At 51.8% G+C, this 18,384-nt stretch overlaps 1 protein-coding gene across 1 annotated transcript in view; it reads right to left on the bottom strand.

Moving 5' to 3' along the window:
* Positions 1-18,384, bottom strand: part of LOC119976458 (E3 ubiquitin-protein ligase TRIM39-like) — a 45,215-nt gene that overhangs the window by 4,289 nt on the left and 22,542 nt on the right. The window contains exon 2 of the mRNA XM_038816995.1: positions 13,244-13,796. Within this exon, the coding sequence (XP_038672923.1) occupies positions 13,244-13,796 (553 nt within the window). The remainder of the gene's footprint in view (positions 1-13,243; positions 13,797-18,384) is intronic.

Consider the following 18,384-nt stretch of genomic DNA (forward strand, 5'->3'; position numbering starts at 1 on the left):
CCACTTTAACTACTGTTAACACTCAGGAAAACTTACTTGACAGAGATGTTCTTTGAGAAAGAATGATCAAGGGCAGCATGCGGTGCAGTGGTTAGCACTGGGACTACGGCGCTGAGGACCCGGGTTTGAATCCCGGCCCTGGGTCACTGTCCGTCTGGAGTTTGCACATTCTCCCCAAGTCTGCATGGGTTTCACCCCCACAACCCAAAGATGTGCAGTCAGGAGGATTGGCCGTGCTAAATTGCCCCTTAATAAGAAAAAAAATATATGGGTACTCTCTCTTTAAATTATTTTTAAAAATAAATTTAAAGAGAGATTTTGTACCACTGCTTTAAAGATAAGCTCTGAATCATGTTAGAACCATGCAGAAACCCTGGCTGCAATTCTTCAGAAGCTCACCTAACCAGACAAGTCTAAACTGCTTGGAAAGACTGCTAATGTGTCTGCAGACATATATTTAACTGAACTGCAGAGAGCAAACTGCTTGACTTCCATTCACAGCTTCATCGAAACCTGCACTGACCTGCTTTTCCTGCAAAATGCCTGATACCTTAGCTCCACCCAGTAACAACTTCATCTTACCAAGCTGAAATCTAATTAACTCTACAGGGAAGCCCCTCCTAATCCAAACAAAACTGCATCAGCCCAAGCTTTTTACGATGGCCTAATTGTACCACTGGTTCACAAAATCGTAGTTGTTTTTCAAACTAGGATTTCTTTTAAAACATGATTGTAGTAGTCAAACATGCTCTAACCCAGGCTTTTAACCCTTACTACACCAAATACCTATAATACAATTCATCTGAAATTCCTACATACATCACAAGTGGGAAATCCCATTGACAAGAGGCAGGAAGCCAGAATCCCACCACCAGAAAGCGACACACCGCCAAGCCACATACAGTTGGCGAACTGGACGACTCCAAACCAAGATCTCGCCAGCGAAAATCTGCGATTCCTGACTCTCTCCAGATTTGCTGCCCACGGCGTCATATACACTCACGGGGTGAATCGGTGCACAAATTGCCCCCATATGTTTTAGTCGTGTTTGACTTTAGATGGTTTGCTTTCTTGCTTCTGCTTCAATCACTTCCAAATAGCTTCCTGTTGAAGTCCCATTTTCTCCTATCTGCGGCCCTTTTTAAGGTCGCTTTCAAGCACCTTTGTATCAGCCAGGTTTGCTATCAAATGTAAGTGGTTTGTTTCAAAATATTGTAACAAAAAATGATTATGTTACAATATCCTTGTTTCATTTGTTTTTTCAAACATTCTTGTTAATTCGCGTTTAAGCAAACCTCACAGTCTGTATTTAAGCTCTGAATAATTCTCCCTTTTCATCCAGCCCCTGTACCCCTGGATACAGAAACAGCCAATCCAAAGCTTGAGGTATCTAAGGATCTGAAGAACGTGAGATTGACCCGGACAGAGAGGAGTGTCGATGAGAATGATGAGAGGTTTATAGTCTGGAATCTGTGCTTGGGATCAAGTGGATTCACATCAGGTGCACACTACTGGGAGGGTAGAGTTGCGGGGAATCAACCATTGGACTCTGGGAGTAGCCACAGATGTCCGTGAAGAGGAAAACAGATATTGAACTGATGCCAGGAAACGGGTTCTGGACAATTGGGAGGGAAGAAGATAAATTTGAGGCAACTCTGACAATAAATCGGATATCTGTGCTGGTGAGATTCCCAGGAAGATTGGTGTTTATCTCAGCTATGATTCCAAGAAAGTTTCATTTTATGGAGCAACAGAAAGGTTACCTCCACACTTTCACTGTGTGTGAATTCACAGAGAACCTTCATCCTTTCTTCAATACGACGCATTGTGGCAAATGGCTGAGAATCTGCCCAGTTCAACATTAGCTCTTTATAAGAACGTTCAGACCTCAATGTTTCTACAAAATACATTCCAGTTTAAAGGTTAATCACAAGAACTTGTTGAATATGTAAATATTAGAGCTAATCCTCCATTTTTAAGATAAGATTATATAAATTTTATATAATTTCTGGATCATCCTTGTTTTCAAATATTGTCTGACATGTGCGTTTAAATAATATAATTCAATTTTCCGCAGTGCAGCTCTCTCCATGTTTGTGTTTCATGTAAAATAAAGTAACAAGGTAGGAACAGATTAAAGGTCCCTATTTTGTCAGATTCACAGTGCGGAGTGCAGGTTTCACCCTATAGAAACCACTCAAAAGTCTTGGATAAACTGAGGCTTTGGCAACTGATATGGATTTGCCATCCATCTGCCACAGTCCCTATAAAGTCCCTTCTACCATCTGGTCTTCAGTGGTTTGCAAATTGTTAATGCTGCCTGTGTCTGTCAGACTGGAATCAACTGAGGGTCAGTTCCACAATTCACCTCCAAGGGGAAGTGAGTTGGCTATTTCAGTTGCCGGTGGAATTGAGAAACGATGCAGGATGGGCATTGAAAACTGTGGTACTGGAAGTCATTTTGGGATCCTGACCACTCTGAGACAGCTTCAGATTTTCAAAGGGACAGTGGGGGTGTGGATCTAAGGAAGGCATCCTCCATCAATTCATGGCCGCTTAACTTCCTTTGGAGTTTTTTGAAGGGCTGACAATGACGGCAGATGAGAACAGAAGTTTGAAAAGCTTTTTGGATGAGTCTGACCATCTTTTGAGTGGATCATTTGGATTGCCACAGATCCCAAACACTTTATTGACAATGGGTTCTTCAAAGAGATTTTCGAGGTGAATCATGCGTTGGCATGATGCAATGGTGCTACCTTGTTACCAAAGCCTCTATCTGCCTGCTTTCCCTTCTCGGGAGCTGTCTGCTCAAATCGACAAGGTAGAACGCAGCCCCCCAGAATGGTCCCCAAGAGATAATCATTGGGCAACCCACATCGCCTTCTGACCAATTAGGCTGAGGCCTTGGGTTCAGGACCTGCAATGAATCCGGATATTGGGTTCATGGCCACACATTGAAAACTGACCCAGTGTGTGTCAGATTATTGGCCACCATAATGGCAAGAAACACTGGGAACTACATTTCTTTAGGGGTGGGAACATAATGGTCTGACTCCTGTGCCTCACACCCTCAATAGTGATTTAGTCTGTCAGAAACAGCACAAGGAATTGAGATCTCGTCAATGACGAGTTTTAGTGGGTATTTGATGGAAGGTACTCCCCATCTGGTTTTCCTGCACACTCTGCCTCAGAGCTAATTATTTTCACATGGAAATTTGGAGAGAAAACTTTCTTTCAGGGGGCGGAATTATCTGTCCAGCAACGCCGATATCGTGAATCCCGATCGGGCGAGGAATCGGGTGTCAGCTGAAAATCGAGGTCGGCGCTAGGCGACCAGTGGAGTACCATGCTAGTGGCATGAATGGGTTCCAGCCCCGTGCCGGTATGGGCATGCAGAATGTCCAGCAGCACTCGTTAACATATCATGAAAGGGCCCGACCCGATAGTCTCCACCCAAGATGCTCCGCCTCAGCCAGGCAGAAGGGACTTCGCTGCGGTTCACTTGTGGCAGTTGTGCCTCGCTGGGGGGGGGGGGGGGGGGGGGGGGCGGGGGGGAAAGAGTGGCACAGCCAGGACCCGGGGGCATGGTAAGGGCAATCAGGAGATGGATCATAGTTCGGGGGTGTGTCCCCCCCAGCCCCCCGGAACTGTGGTGTCCAGTCATGGACAGATATTTCCGCCACCTGCAAAGCAGCCACCTGCCTGCACACTGCACTGACTGCCCTCTGTGTAAATGTACAGAGCTGCACCAGCCGTATGGGTGCCCTGCCCCCAGACAACCCTCCGAGGAACCCTCATCCATCAGTGGGATGGCCATGGTCCAGTGCAGTCAGTGTCCCAGCAGATGCTGGCACACATATCCGAGGCTGTGCCGCACTGCAGGAAGAGCAGAGCACACCCTGTACAGCAGACGCATGCACCGTGACTGTTGGCACCCACTCTGGCTAACTGAGCCTCCCACTATCAGCCAGCCCACCCAGCAGGACTACCAGCTGTCACCAAGCCCCGCCTGCCTACTGTGCCCCTACTCCAATCCATCCTGACTCCGGATAGGCACAACCCCTGCGTAGGACAGAGGACCCATGGCACTTCCCCACCACCCCGGGGGATAGCGATGTCTCCGAGGAGCAGCAGCAGGAGTCCGGGCGCAATCCGCACTTTGTGGTTCTCAGCCACCAGGTAGTACAGCGCCAAGTAAACCACCGCCCAGCCTCGTGTCTCTCCAGCGGTTACCCCCTCCAACAGCCGATTGACCCGGCTAACGGGGAAACTGCAAACCTGACCTGGAGGAGTGAGATTCCATCCGTTCTTGGCCTGAATTCGAACCCGGTCTGCCATTTCCAGCAACAAATTTGCTCCAGCTCCCCTCCCTTCCCTCCTCTCTCCTTCCTCCACACAGCTCAACACTGAAACAGTAGCAGCAACACAGAGTAATATTTTGGTTTATTAACAATTGGACAGTTACATATCACAAATTGTCACAAGGCACAAAGCCTGAACAACTTTACAGTTACACATCAAAACAGTCACAAGATACAATATCTTCATTACACACACACACACATGGGGCGGTATTCTCCCCTACCCAGGCGGGATGGGGGGTCCCGGCGCATCGGAGGGGCGAGAACCACTCCGGCATCGGGCCTCCCCAAAGGGGCAGAATTTCTCCGCACCTTTAGGGGCCTAGGCCCGCCCCCATAGTGCCTCCCACTCCGCAGACCAATGCGAGCGGCCTTTGGCACCCCGCTGACCGACGGGAACGGGTGGCCGATAGGCCTTTGCCAGTTGGCGTGAGTCCGTGCATGCGCAGGAGCGTCAGTGGCGGCTGACGTCACCATGGCGCATGCTCGGTGGAGGGTCTTCTTCCACCTCCGCCATGGTTGGAGCCATGGCGGCAGCGGAAGAAAAAGAGTGCCGCCACGGCACAGGCACGCCTGCCGATCGGTGGGCCCTGATCGCAGGCCAGGCCACCGTGGGGGCATCCCGGGGTCCTGATCGCCCCCCTCCACCCCCAGGACCCCGGGGTCCGCTCACACCACCTGCTCCTGCCGGCACCCAGAGGTGGTCTAAACTATGCCGGCGGGAGAGGCCTGTCAGCGGCGGGACTTCGGCCCATTGCGGGCCGGAGAATTGCCGCGGGGCTCGCTGACAGGCGCGACCTGATTCCTGCCCCTGCTGATTCCCGGCTGAATTCTGGCCACGGCGGGGGGCGGGATTTACGCCGGTCCCGGGCCGATTCTCCGACCCTTGCATGAGGTCAGAGAATACCGCCCATGGAGTCAGAAGAAATAGGAGAGGCGTTGAAGTGAATACTTTTCGTCAGTGTTCACCAAGGAGAGGGGCCATGTTTTTGAGGATGAGAGTGTGATACAGGCAGGTAGGCTGGAGGGAGGTATATGTTCTGAGGAAGGATGTATTAGCAATTTTGAAAAACCTGAGGGTCGACAAGTCCCCTGGGCCAGATGGGAGTTTATCCAAGGATTCTTTGGGAGGCAAGGGATGAGATTGCAGAGCCTTTGGCTTTGATCTTTAGGTCCTCACTGTCCACAGTGTTATGGGAGCGGCGTTTTCAGAACCCCAAAATGTATCATGGAGTTCAACCAACCTCTCCCTTTAATGTATTGGTTGCTTTTGAAGCACACGGCTTGGTCTCCAGGTGTGGTATTACAATTATGGGCACGTGGGTTTTTAAACACAATATTTATTCCATGAACTCAACTTAACCTTTCAAAATAACATTGGATCTCTTAACAGCCCTTACTTCAAAGATAACCCCAAAAATAATACAACACTAAATAATCCCTCAAAATGTTCCTTCAAATCTCCACAAGACTTTACACCTTTAAATAGAAACACATCAGGTTAAAGACATTACTTTTATGATTTTATATCACCCTAGATGATTCAGAGATAGTCTTTCCTGGCAGAGATCACAGCAGTTCCAGCTCACTGCAAAACACAAGCTCTTTCGCTCAAAACCCGGCTTCCTCCTTTCAAACAGCTCACAGCCAACTAGCCAGGCACTTTTCAGCTGCTCTCTCTCAAACTGAAACTAAAAGCAGAAGTGAACTCAGCTCCCCCCACCCTCTGACATCACTTCAGTAATATGAGCTGCTCCATTTCTTACATTGCTTAAAATCCATTTCTCAAAGGTGCTCTCACATGACAACGGGGATAGTGCCAGAGGACTGGAGAGTGGCGCATGTTGTTCCTCTGTTCAAGAAAGGGAATAGGAATGACCCTGGTAATTATAATGTGGAGATGCCGGCGTTGGACTGGGGTGAGCACAGTAAGAAGTCTTACAACACCAGGTTAAAGTCCAACAGGTTTGTTTCAAACACGAGCTTCGGAGCACGGCTCCTTCTTCAGGTGAATGGCGAGGTATGTTCCAGAAACATTTATATAGACCAAAGTCAGAGATGCTGGACAATGCTTGGAATGCGAGCATTTGCAGGTAATCAAATCATTACAGATCCAGGGAGAGGGATAATCACAGGTTAAGAGGTGTGAATTGTCTCAAGCCAGAATAGTTGGTAGGATTTTTGCAAGCCCAGGCCTGATGGTGGGGGGTGGATGTAATGCGACATGAATCCAGATCCCGGTTGAGGCCGCACTCATGCGTTGCGGAACTTAGCTATAAGTTTTTGCTCGGCAATCCTGCGTTGTCGTGTGTCCTGAAGACCGCCTTGGAGAACGCTTACCCGGAGATCAGAGGCTTGAAGCCCTTGACTGCTGAATTGTTCCCCGACTGGAAGGGAACATTTCCTGCCGGGTGATTACATCGATGACATTTTTTTCCTTTGGACCCACAGCGAAGAATCACTGAAACGACTACACGATGAGATCAATAAATTCCAAACACCATCAGACTCACCATGGACTATTCTCCAAATTCTGTTGCATTCTTGGACACACTCATCTCCATCAAGGACGGTCACCTCAGCACTTTGCTTTACCGCAAGCCCATGGATAACTCATGATGCTCCACTTCTCCAGCTTTCACCCGAACACATTAAAGAAGCCATCCCCTATGGACAAGCCCTCCGTATACACGGGATCTGCTCAGACGACGAGGAGCGTAAGCATACACCTACAGATGCTGAAAGATGCTCTCCTTACAAACGGGATATGGCGTTCGAGCTAATCGACTCGACAGTTCCAACGCGCCACAGCAAAATACCGCACCCCCGTCCTCGAGAGAAGGACAAACCCGGGACACAACTGACAGAGTACCCTTCGTCGTCCGAGTACTTTCCTGGGGCGGAGAAACTACGACCACTTCTTCGCAGCCTCAACACATCATCAATGAAGATGAACATCTTGCCAAGTCATCCCCAAACCCCCACTACTGGCCTTCAAACAACCCGCGTACCTCAACCAAACCATTGTTTGCAGAAAATTACCCAGCCTTCAGAACAGCGCCACGACACCACACAACCCTGTCCAGGGGCAATCTCTGCAAGACATGCCAGATCATCGACTTGGATACCACCATTACCGGGTAACACCACCCACCAGGTACGCGGCACATACTCGTGCGACTCGACCAATGTAGTCTACCTCATACGCTGCAGGAAAGGATGTCCCGAAGCGCGGTACATTGGCGAGACCATGCAGACACTGCGACAACGAATGAACGGGCACCGTGCGACAATCACTGGGCAGGAATGTTCCCTTCCAGTCGGGGAACACTTCAGCAGTCAAGGGCATTCAGCCTCTGATCTCCGGGTAAGCGTTCTCCAAGGCGGTCTTCAGGACACCCGACAACGCAGAATTGCCGAGCAAAAACTTATAGCTAAGTTCCACACGCATGAGTGCGACCTCAACCGGGATCTTGGATTCATGTCGCATTACATTCACCCCCCCACCATCTGGCCTGGACTTGCAAAATCCTACCAACTGTTCTGGCTTGAGACAATTCCCACCTCTTTAACCTGTGATTATCCCTCTCCCTGGATCTGTAATGATTTGATTACCCGCAAATGCTCGCATTCCAAGCATTGTCCAGCATCTCTGACTTTGTCTATATAAATGTTTCTGGAACATACCTCGCCATTCACCTGAGGAAGGAGCTGCGCTCCGAAAGCTCGTGTTTGAATCAAACCTGTTGGACTTTAAACTGGTAATTATAAGCCAGTTAGTCTTACTTGGGTGGTCGCTAAGTTAATGGAAAAGGTCCTGAAGGATAGGATTTATGACCATTTGGAAAGATGCAGCTTAATCCGGGATAGTCAACACGGATTCGTGAAGGGTAAGTCTTGCCTCACAAATTTTATTGAATTCTTTGAGGAGGTAACTAAGCGTGTAGATGAAGGTAGAGCAGTTGATGTCGTATACATGGATTTCAGTAAGGCGTTTGATAAGGTTCCCCATGGTTGGTTCATGAAGAAAGTAAGGAGGTGTGGGATAGAGAAATTTGGCCAATTGGATAAGTAACTGGCTATCACATAGAAGGTGGTGGTGGATGGAAAATTTTCAGACTGGAGACCAGTTACCAGCGGTATACCACAGGGATCAGTGCTGGTTCCTCTGCTATTTGTGATTATTATCAATGACTTGGAGGAGGGGGCTGAAGGGTGGGTCAGTAAATTTGCTGATGACACCAAGATTGGTGGATTAGTGGATGAGGTGGAGGGCTGTTGCAGGCTGCAAAGAGACATTGATAGGATGCAGAGCTGGGCCGAAAAATGGCAGATGGAGTTTAACCCTGATAAGTGCGAGGTGATTCATTTTGGTAGAAAAAATTGAATGCGGATTACAGGGTCAATGGCAGGGTTCTGAGGAATATGGAGGAACAGAGAGATCTTGGGGTTCATGTCCACAGATCTCTGAAGGTTGCCACTCAAGTGGACAGAGCCGTGAAGAAGGCTTATAGTGTGTTAGCGTTATTAACAGGGGGCTTGAGTTTAAGAGCCGTGGGGTTATGCTGCAACTGTACATGACCCTGGTCAGACCATATTTGGAGTATTGTGTGCAGTTCTGGTCACCTCTTTACAGGAAGGATGTGGAAGCTTTGGAAAGGGTGCAAAGGAGATTTACCAGGATGCTGCCTGGTTTGCAGGATAGGTCTTATGAAGAAAGGTTGAGGGAGCTAGGACTTTTCTCTTTGGAGCGGAGGAGGATGAGAGGCGATTTAATAGAGGTTTATAGATGATGAGGAGGATAGATTGAGTGGACGTTCAGAGACTATTTCCCTCAGGTGGATGTAGCTGTTACAAGGGGGCAACTTAACTATAAGATTCAGGGTGGGAGATATAGGAGGGATATCCGAGGTAGGTTCTTTACTCAGAGAACATAAGAACTAGGAGCAGGAGTAGGCCTATCTGGCCCCTCGAGCCTGCTCTACCATTCAATGAGATCATGGCTGATCTTTTATGGACTCAGCTCCACTTTCCGGCCCTGAACACCATAACGCTTAATCCTTTATTCTTCAAAAAACTATCTATCTTTACCTTAAAAACATGTTAATGAAGGAGCCTCAACTGCTTCACTGGGCAAGGAATTCCATAGATTCACAACCCTTTGGGTGAAGAAGTGCCTCCTAAACTTCAGTCCTAAATCTACTTCCCCTTATTTAGAGGCTATGCCCCCTAGTCCTGCTTTCACCCGCCAGTGGAAACAACCTGCCCGCATCTATCCTATTTATTCCCTTCATAATTTTATATGTTTGTATAAGATCCCCCCTCATCCTTCTAAATTCCAATGAGTACAGTCCCAGTCTACTCAACCTCTCCTCATAATCCAACCCCTTCAGCTCTGGGATTAACCGAGTGAATCTCCTCTGCACACCCTCCAGCGCCAGTACGTCCTTTCTCAAGTAAGGAGACCAAAGCTGAACACAATACTCCAGGTGTGGCCTCACTAACACCTTAGACAATTACAGCATAACCTCCCTAGTCTTAAACTCCATCCCTCTAGCAATGAAGGACAATATTCCATTTGCTTTCTTAATCACCTGTTGCATCTGTAAACCAACTTTTTGCGACTCATGCACTAGCACACCCAGGTCTCTCTGCACAGCAGCATGCTTTAATATTTTATCATTTAAATAATAATCCCTTTTGCTGTTATTCCTACCAAAATGGATAACCTCACATTTGTCAACATTGTATTCCATCTGCCAGACCCTAGCCCATTCACTTAACCTATCCAAATCCCTCTGCAGACTTCCAGTATCCTCTGCACTTTTCGCTTACCCATGATGTGGAGATGCCGGCGTTGGACTGGGGTGAGCACAGTAAGAAGTCTTACAACACCAGGTTAAAGTCCAACAGGTTTGATTCAAACACGAGCTTTCGGAGCGCAGCTCCTTCCTCAGGTGAATGGCGAGGTATGTTCCAGAAACATTTATATGGACAAAGTCAGAGATGCTGGACAATGCTTGGAATGCAAGCATTTGCAGGTAATCAAATCATTACAGATCCAGGGAGAGGGATAATCACAGGTTAAAGAGGTTACACGATGTGCTTTCGGGGGTGTGGGTCGGAGAGGGGAAGGTGTCTGACATCTATAAGGTAATGCAGGAGGTGGAGGAGTCGTCAGTGGAGGAGTTGAAGGCTAAATGGGAGGAGGAACTCGGGGAGCAGATAGAGGACGGGACTTGGGCGGATGCCTTGGAGAGAGTCAACTCTTCCTCTTCATGTGCGCGGCTTAGCCTCATCCAATTTAAGGTGCTGCACCGGGCCCACATGTCCGGGACTAGGATGAGTAGGTTCTTTGGGGGTGAGGACAGGTGCACCAGGTGTTCGGGGAGTCCAGCGAATCATGCCCTTATGTTCTGGGCATGTCCGGCACTGGAAGAATTCTGGAAGGGGGTGGCAGGGACGGTGTCGAGGGTGGTTGGATCCAGGGTCAAACCAGGGTGGGGACTCCCGATTTTCGGAGTTGTGCTGGAGCCGGGAGTGCAGGAGGCGAAAGAGGCCGGTGTCCTGGCCTTTGCGTCCCTAGCAGCCCGGCGGAGTATTTGCTGCAGTGGAAGGATGCAAGGCCCCCAAGGGTGGAGAACTGGGTCAATGACATGGCGGGATTTATAAAGTTGGAAAGGGTTAAATTTGCCCTGAGAGGATCAGTACAAGGGTTCTATAAACGGTGGCAGCCTTTTCTGGACTTCCTGGCTCAAAGATAGGTATCTTGGTCAATAGGGGGGTGTTCCTAACTATAGTTTCTAAATTTATTTTTTGCTACGGTTATGTAACTTAATACTGGGTTAACTTAAGTTGTTGTTAATATGTTGGGTTGTGCATTGAGGAGGGGCGAAGGTTTATGATTGTTGTTATTACTGTTATAGTTGGTATTTTTGTATGGTTTGATGTCGTGTAAATTCAAAATTTTTCAATAAAAATTATTTAAAAAACCCATTTACAAACAGTATCGTCAGAGACAACAGAAATCAGGAGCATGTCAAAAACATCTACTAAATACAGAAAACCACCAATATACGGACACAATCAGCCCGTTTCCCCCCCAAAGGGGTTCCCAGTTAAATCCAAAACAACAGTTCCAGGCTGCTAGCCGTAAAGCCGGCAAACGGCCGCTTTGTTATCACCCACCCCCCTCCCCCGCCCAGCCCGGTAACTTCACATCGGAGGAAAGGCTCCCTCCGCAAGGAGCACAGGCCACCGGAAAGTTACACAGCCAGGGTGTGGCAGAGAGACCTTCCTTCACGGAACCGTGTTAACCTGCCCAACCGGAAAGGGACCATTTGTAAACAGAGCAGTTTAACAACATGGACAGAAACAACAGTAATAAATCAACACAAAAGTCCACAAAGTCAGTCCTAGTGCACCAAACAGTGTCCGACACAAAACTCGCTGACACCCGGCACAGCTTGAAATGTTCACCAATAATCCAGAAAATGGCCACCCAGTGACATGGCAACGTCTCGGGGAAAACCCCAGATAATCTCTCCAAAACAGACAAAAGTCAGTAGAAAGGTACCAAAATCCCGAGGTCTACTTCAGCAGTCCAAGGGGTCAACCCCCGGAGCCTCCAGGAGCAACAGCAGGCCAGAACCAATCCACCCTGAGCTGCAGGCAGTGGGGCCCGACCTCCACCAACACAGCGCCAAGCAAGCCTGCCACCCCCAGCAACACATCCGCTCCAACCCTCCCCCCTTCCCCTCCTCCATGCAGCTCAGCACCAGGACAGCAGCAGCAACAGAGACAGAGACAGTGGCTGCACCCACTGCAAATCCTTAGTGAATATAGGAATAGGATAGAGCAGATGTATGTGTGGTTGAAGATCTGTGGTAGGGTGAAGATAGGGGAGATTAAATGTCAAAAGGCATAATAGTGCAGCACAGATCGAGATGTAGAGTAAGAACTCTTACATCACCAGGTTAAAGTCTAACAGGTTTGTTTTGAATCACTAGCTTTCGGAGCACAGCTCTTTCGTCAGATCAAGATGGTAATGGGCCAAGTAAAGAAACTTCATTGTTGTATTTCCAGCATCTGAAGAAATTTATTTTCTTCCATTACATCAAATATATACCCAGATTACTGCTGCCATTCACTGGAATGGACACTGATACATTCTGCACCAGTTATGGAAAGTTAGAAAATTACCCAAGAGAATTGTCTCACTGAGGAGAAATGATGGTGCTCTACCACCACCAGGTGGCCATAATCAGTAATGCAGAGGAAATACATTTGTGGAGTCCCGATCACAGTCAGCAGGTGGCAGTGCTGCTCCATACAAAATAGGATTTTTACGTTAAAATGTTTTTATTCATTTACCTAAATAAACATCGAAACACAGGAACCCTGCAGAGATATCATCAGATAATAGAGACTGAAATTCTGACATCATCTTTTAGGCAGGAAATTAAGTTGTGATTTAATTGAGCATCAGAATAAATTTAAGGGCCTGAAATTACTGGGTTAAAATAAATCCATAGACAGTTTGTGGTTTTAAGTTTATTGTTTTGCTGACAAGGAATGTTGTTGCATCAAGTAAACTATATTTATACATTCGAACAATCTGATCTGTTTTAATAAAAACAAAATACTGCGAATGCTGGAAATGGACTGACTGAAGCAGCGAGTAAATGAAGGAGAGACACAAGATATTTAATTTACTTTTTATTTTAATCCTCTGACATTTCTATTTGTGTTGTTTTTATTTACAGTCTGATTGGGATTTTACAATTCGGAAAGTAAATGACACATTTAGTGACAACCTATTATTAATGGTGGTTTCTGAACCCTGACCTCTGACCCTGATCACGGGGTCATATCATTGTGATGTCAGGGCCCCGCCCCTGTTATTGATCCAATCAGAACCGGAGCAGATTCTCAGCCATTTGTTGTTTTTATCCCAAGTCCCGCAGAAAGGATAAAGTTTCTCCGTGAATCTATTCCCAGTGAAGGTGTGGAGATGGGACTTGGTGTCCACGTTGTAAAATGAAACTGTCCCAGACTCATAACTGAGATAAACTCCCACCTTCCCGGGGATCTGACCGACAGGGAGACGGGATTCAGGAGAGGAATTTATATAAAACTGATCATCAAACCGCTCAATGGTCCAGAATCCAGTCTCTGGCCTCAGTCTGACCCATTCCTTCCTCTCCACAGACTCTGCGGCTACTCCCAGACTCCAGCCCCGATTCCCCGTCACCTCCACCTCCCAGTAATGTCTCCCCGATGTGAATCCCTCTGATCCCAGCGCACAGGCCCAGTGTGTAAACCTCTGCCTGGTGTCAGGGAGACTCCTCTGGGTCCCTGTCCATCTCAAACTCTTCAGATCCTCAGACACCTCGAGCCAGGGATTCGCTGTTTCCATATCCAGGGTCACAGAGACTGGGAGAAAAAACAGAAAATTAGAGACTGAATGGGGATGGGAACAATGGCCGGGGTTTCCCGACCCCCCCGCCGGGTCGGAGAATTGCTGGGGGGGGGGGGGGGGGGGGGGGCGGAGTGAACCCCACCCCCGCTGAATACTGAATTATCAAACGTCGGTGGGGGCGGGAATCGCGCCGGTCACCTGCCCGCTGGCAGCCCCCCCCCCCCCCCCCCCGGCGATTCTCCGGCCCGCGATGGGACAAGTGGCCGCCTGTTTTAGGCCAGACCCACCGGCGTCTGTTACAACAGAGTACCTGGGATGGGGGAGGGAGTCACTGGGGATGGGGGAGGGAGTCACTGGGGATGGGGACAGAGTCACTGGGGATGGGGGAGGAGTCACTGGGGATGGGGACAGAGTCACTGGGGATGGGGACAGAGTCACTGGGGATGGGGACAGAGCACTGGGGATGGGGAGAGAGTCACTGGGGATGGGTGGAGGGAGTCACTGGGGATGGGGGACAGAGTCACTGGGATGGGGACAGAGTCACTGTGGATGGGGACAGTCACTGGGGATGGGGGAGGGAGTCACTGGGGATGGGGGACAGAGTCCGGGGATGGGGACAGAGTCCTGGGGATGGGACAGAGTCACTGGGGATGGGGACAGAGTCACTGGGGATGGGGACCGAGGCACTGGGGGATGGGGAGAGAGTCACTGGGTATGGGGACAGAGTCCTGGGGGATGGGGGACAGAGTCACTGGGGATGGAGGAACAGAGTCACTGGGGATGGGGGACAGAGTCACTGGGGATGGGGGACAGAGTCACTGGGGATGGGGGACAGAGTAACTGGGGATGGGGACAGAGTCACTGGGGATGGGGACAGAGTCACTGGGGATGGGGAGGGAGTCACTGGGGATGGGGGAGGGAGTCACTGGGGATGGGGACAGAGTCACTGGGGATGGGGAGGGAGTCACTGGGATGGGGGAGGGAGTCACTGGGGATGGGGACAGAGTCACTGGGGATGGGGAGGGAGTCACTGGGGATGGGGGACAGAGTCACTGGGGATGGGGACGGGAGTCACTGGGGATGGGGACAGAGTCACTGGGGATGGGGACAGAGTCACTGGGGATGGGGACAGAGTCACTGGGGATGGGGGAGGGAGTCACTGGGGATGGGGGAGGGAGTCACTGGGGATGGGGGAGGGAGTCACTGGGGATGGGGGAGGAAGTCACTGGGGATGGGGAGGGAGTCACTGGGGATGGGGAGGGAGTCACTGGGGATGGGGACAGAGTCACTGGGGATGGGGACAGAGTCACTGGGGATGGGGACAGAGTCACTGGGGATGGAGGAGGGAGTCACTGGGGATGGGGAAGGGAGTCACTGGGATGGGGGACAGAGTCACTGGGGATGGGGACAGAGTCACTGGGGATGGGGACAGAGTCAAGTGGGGATGGGGACAGAGTCACTGGGGATGGGGGGACAGAGTCACTGGGGATGGGGGACAGAGTCACTGGGGTTGGGACAGAGGTCACTGGGGATGGGGGTCAGAGTCACTGGGGATGGGGGACAGAGTCACTGGGGATGGGGGTCTGAGTTACTGGGGATGGGGGACAGTCACTGGGGATGGGGGACAGAGTCACTGGGGATGGGGACAGAGTCACTGGGGATGGGGGACAGAGTCACTGGGGATTGGGACAGAGTCACTGGGGATGGGGACACAGTCACTGGGGATGGGGGAGGGAGTCACTGGGAATGGGGAGGGAGTCACTGGGGATGGGGACAGAGTCACTGGGGATGGGGAGGAGTCACTAGGATGGGGGACAGAGTCCACTGGGGTTGGGACAGAGGTCACTGGGGATGGGGACAGATCCACTGGGGATGGGGAGGGGGTCACTGGGAGATGGGGGAGGGAGTCACTGGGGATGGGGACAGAGTCAATGGGGATGGGGACAGAGTCACTGGGGATGGGGGACGAGTCACTGGGGATGGGGGACAGAGTCACTGGGGTTGGGACAGAGTCACTGGGGATGGGGGTCAGAGTCACTGGGGATGGGGGACAGAGTCACTGGGATGGGGGGACTGAGTCACTGGGGATGGGGGACAGAGTCACTGGGGATGGGGGACAGAGTCACTGGGGATGGGGACAGAGTCACTGGGGATGGGGACAGAGTCACTGGGGATGGGGACAGAGTCACTGGGGATGGGGACAGAGTCACTGGGGATGGGGGAGGGAGTCACTGGGGATGGGGGAGGGAGTCACTGGGGATGGGGACAGAGTCACTGGGGATGGGGAGGGGAGTCACTGGGGATGGGGGACAGAGTCACTGGGGATGGGGACAGAGTCACTGGGGATGGGGACAGAGTCACTGGGGATGGGGAAGGGAGTCACTGGGGATGGGGGAAGGGAGTCACTGGGGATGGGGACAGAGTCACTGGGGATGGGGGACAGGGAGTCACTGGGGATGGGGACAGAGTCACTGGGGATGGGGGAGGGAGTCACTGGGGATGGGGGACAGAGTCACTGGGGATGGGGGACAGTCACTGGGGATGGGGAGGGAGTCACTGGGGATGGGGGACAGAGTCACTGGGGATGGGGGACAGAGTCACTGGGGATGGGGAGGGAGTCACTGTGGATGGGGACGGAGTCACTGGGGATGGTGGAGGGAGTCACTGGGGATGGGGACAGAGTCACTGGGGATGGGGAGGGAGTCACTGGGGATGGGGGACAGAGTCACTGGGGATGGAGACAGAGTCACTGGGGATGGGGACAGAGTCACTGGGGATGGGGGAGGGAGTCACTGGGAATGGGGGACTGAGTCACTGGGGATGGGGGACAGAGTCACTGGGGATGGGGGACAGAGTCACTGGGGATGGGGGACAGAGTCACTGGGGATGGGGACAGAGTCACTGGGGATGGGGGACAGAGTCACTGGGGATGGGGGAGGGAGTCACTGGGGATGGGGACAGAGTCACTGGGGATGGGGACAGAGTCACTGGGGATGGGGACAGAGTCACTGGGGATGGGGGACAGAGTCACTGGGGATGGGGACAGAGTCACTGGGGATGGGGGACAGAGTCACTGGGGTGGGGACAGAGTCACTGGGGATGGGGACAGAGTCACTGGGGACGGGGGAGGGAGTCACTGGGGATGGGGGAGGGAGTCACAGGGGATGGGGACAGAGTCACTGGAGATAGGGGACGGAGTCACTGGGGATGGGGGACAGAGTCACTGGGGATGGGGGACAGAGTCACTGGGGATGGGGGACAGAGTCACTGGGGATTGGGGACAGAGTCACTGGGGATGGGGGTCAGAGTCACTGGGGATGGGGGACAGAGTCACTGGGGATGGGGGAGGGAGTCACTGGGAATGGGGGACTGAGTCACTGGGGATGGGGGACAGAGTCACTGGGATGGGGGACAGAGTCACTGGGGATGGGGGACAGAGTCACTGGGGATGGGGACAGAGTCACTGGGGATGGGGGACAGAGTCACTGGGGGATGGGGGACAGGGAGTCACTGGGGATGGGACAGAGTCACTGGGGATGGGGACAGGAGTCACTGGGGATGGGGACAGAGTCACTGGGGATGGGGACAGAGTCACTGGGGAATGGGGAGGGAGTCACTGGGGATGGGGAGGGAGTCACTGGGGATGGGGACAGAAGTCACTGGAGATAGGGGGACAGGAGTCACTGGGGATGGGGACAAGTCCACTGGGGATGGGGGACAAGTCACTGGGGATGGGGACAGAGTCACTGGGGATGGGGTACAGAGTCACTGGGGATGGGGAGGGAGTCACTGGGGATGGGGGACAGGAGTCACTGGGGATGGGGAGGGAGTCACTGGGGATGGGGACAGAGTCACTGGGGATGGGGACAGAGTCACTGGGGATGGGGACAGAGTCACTGGGGATGGGGACAGAGTCACTGGTGACGGGGGAGGGAGTCACTGGGGATGGGGGACGGAGTCACTGGGGATGGGGACAGAGTCACTGGGGATAGGGGAGGAGTCACTGGGGATGGGGGACAGTCACTGGGGATGGGGGACAGAGTCACTGGGTTGGGACAGAGTCACTGGGGTTGGGGGTCAGAGTCACTGGGGATGGGAGTCAGAGTCACTGGGGATGGGGGACAGAGTCACTGGGGATGGGGGGACAGAGTCACTGGGGATGGGGACAGAGTCACTGGGGATGGGGACAGAGTCACTGGGGATGGGGGAGGGAGTCACTGGGGATGGGGGACAGAGGTCACTGGGGATGGAGACAGAGTCCTGGGATGGGGACGAGTCACTGGGGATGGGGAGGGAGTCACTGGGAATGGGGGACTGAGTCACTGGGGATGGGGGACAGAGTCACTGGGGATGGGGGACAGAGTCACTGGGATGGGGGGACAGAGTCACTGGGGATGGGGACAGAGTCACTGGGGATGGGGGACAGAGTCACTGGGGATGGGGGGACGGGAGTCACTGGGGATGGGGGACAGAATCACTGGAGATAGGGGACGGAGTCACTGGGGATGGGGGACAGTCACTGGGGATGGGGGACAGAGTCACTGGGGTTGGGACAGAGTCACTGGGGTTGGGGGTCAGAGTCACTGGGGATGGGAGTCAGAG

Source organism: Scyliorhinus canicula, chromosome 13 (genome assembly GCF_902713615.1).
Source record: "Scyliorhinus canicula chromosome 13, sScyCan1.1, whole genome shotgun sequence".
Lineage (NCBI taxonomy): Eukaryota > Metazoa > Chordata > Chondrichthyes > Carcharhiniformes > Scyliorhinidae > Scyliorhinus > Scyliorhinus canicula.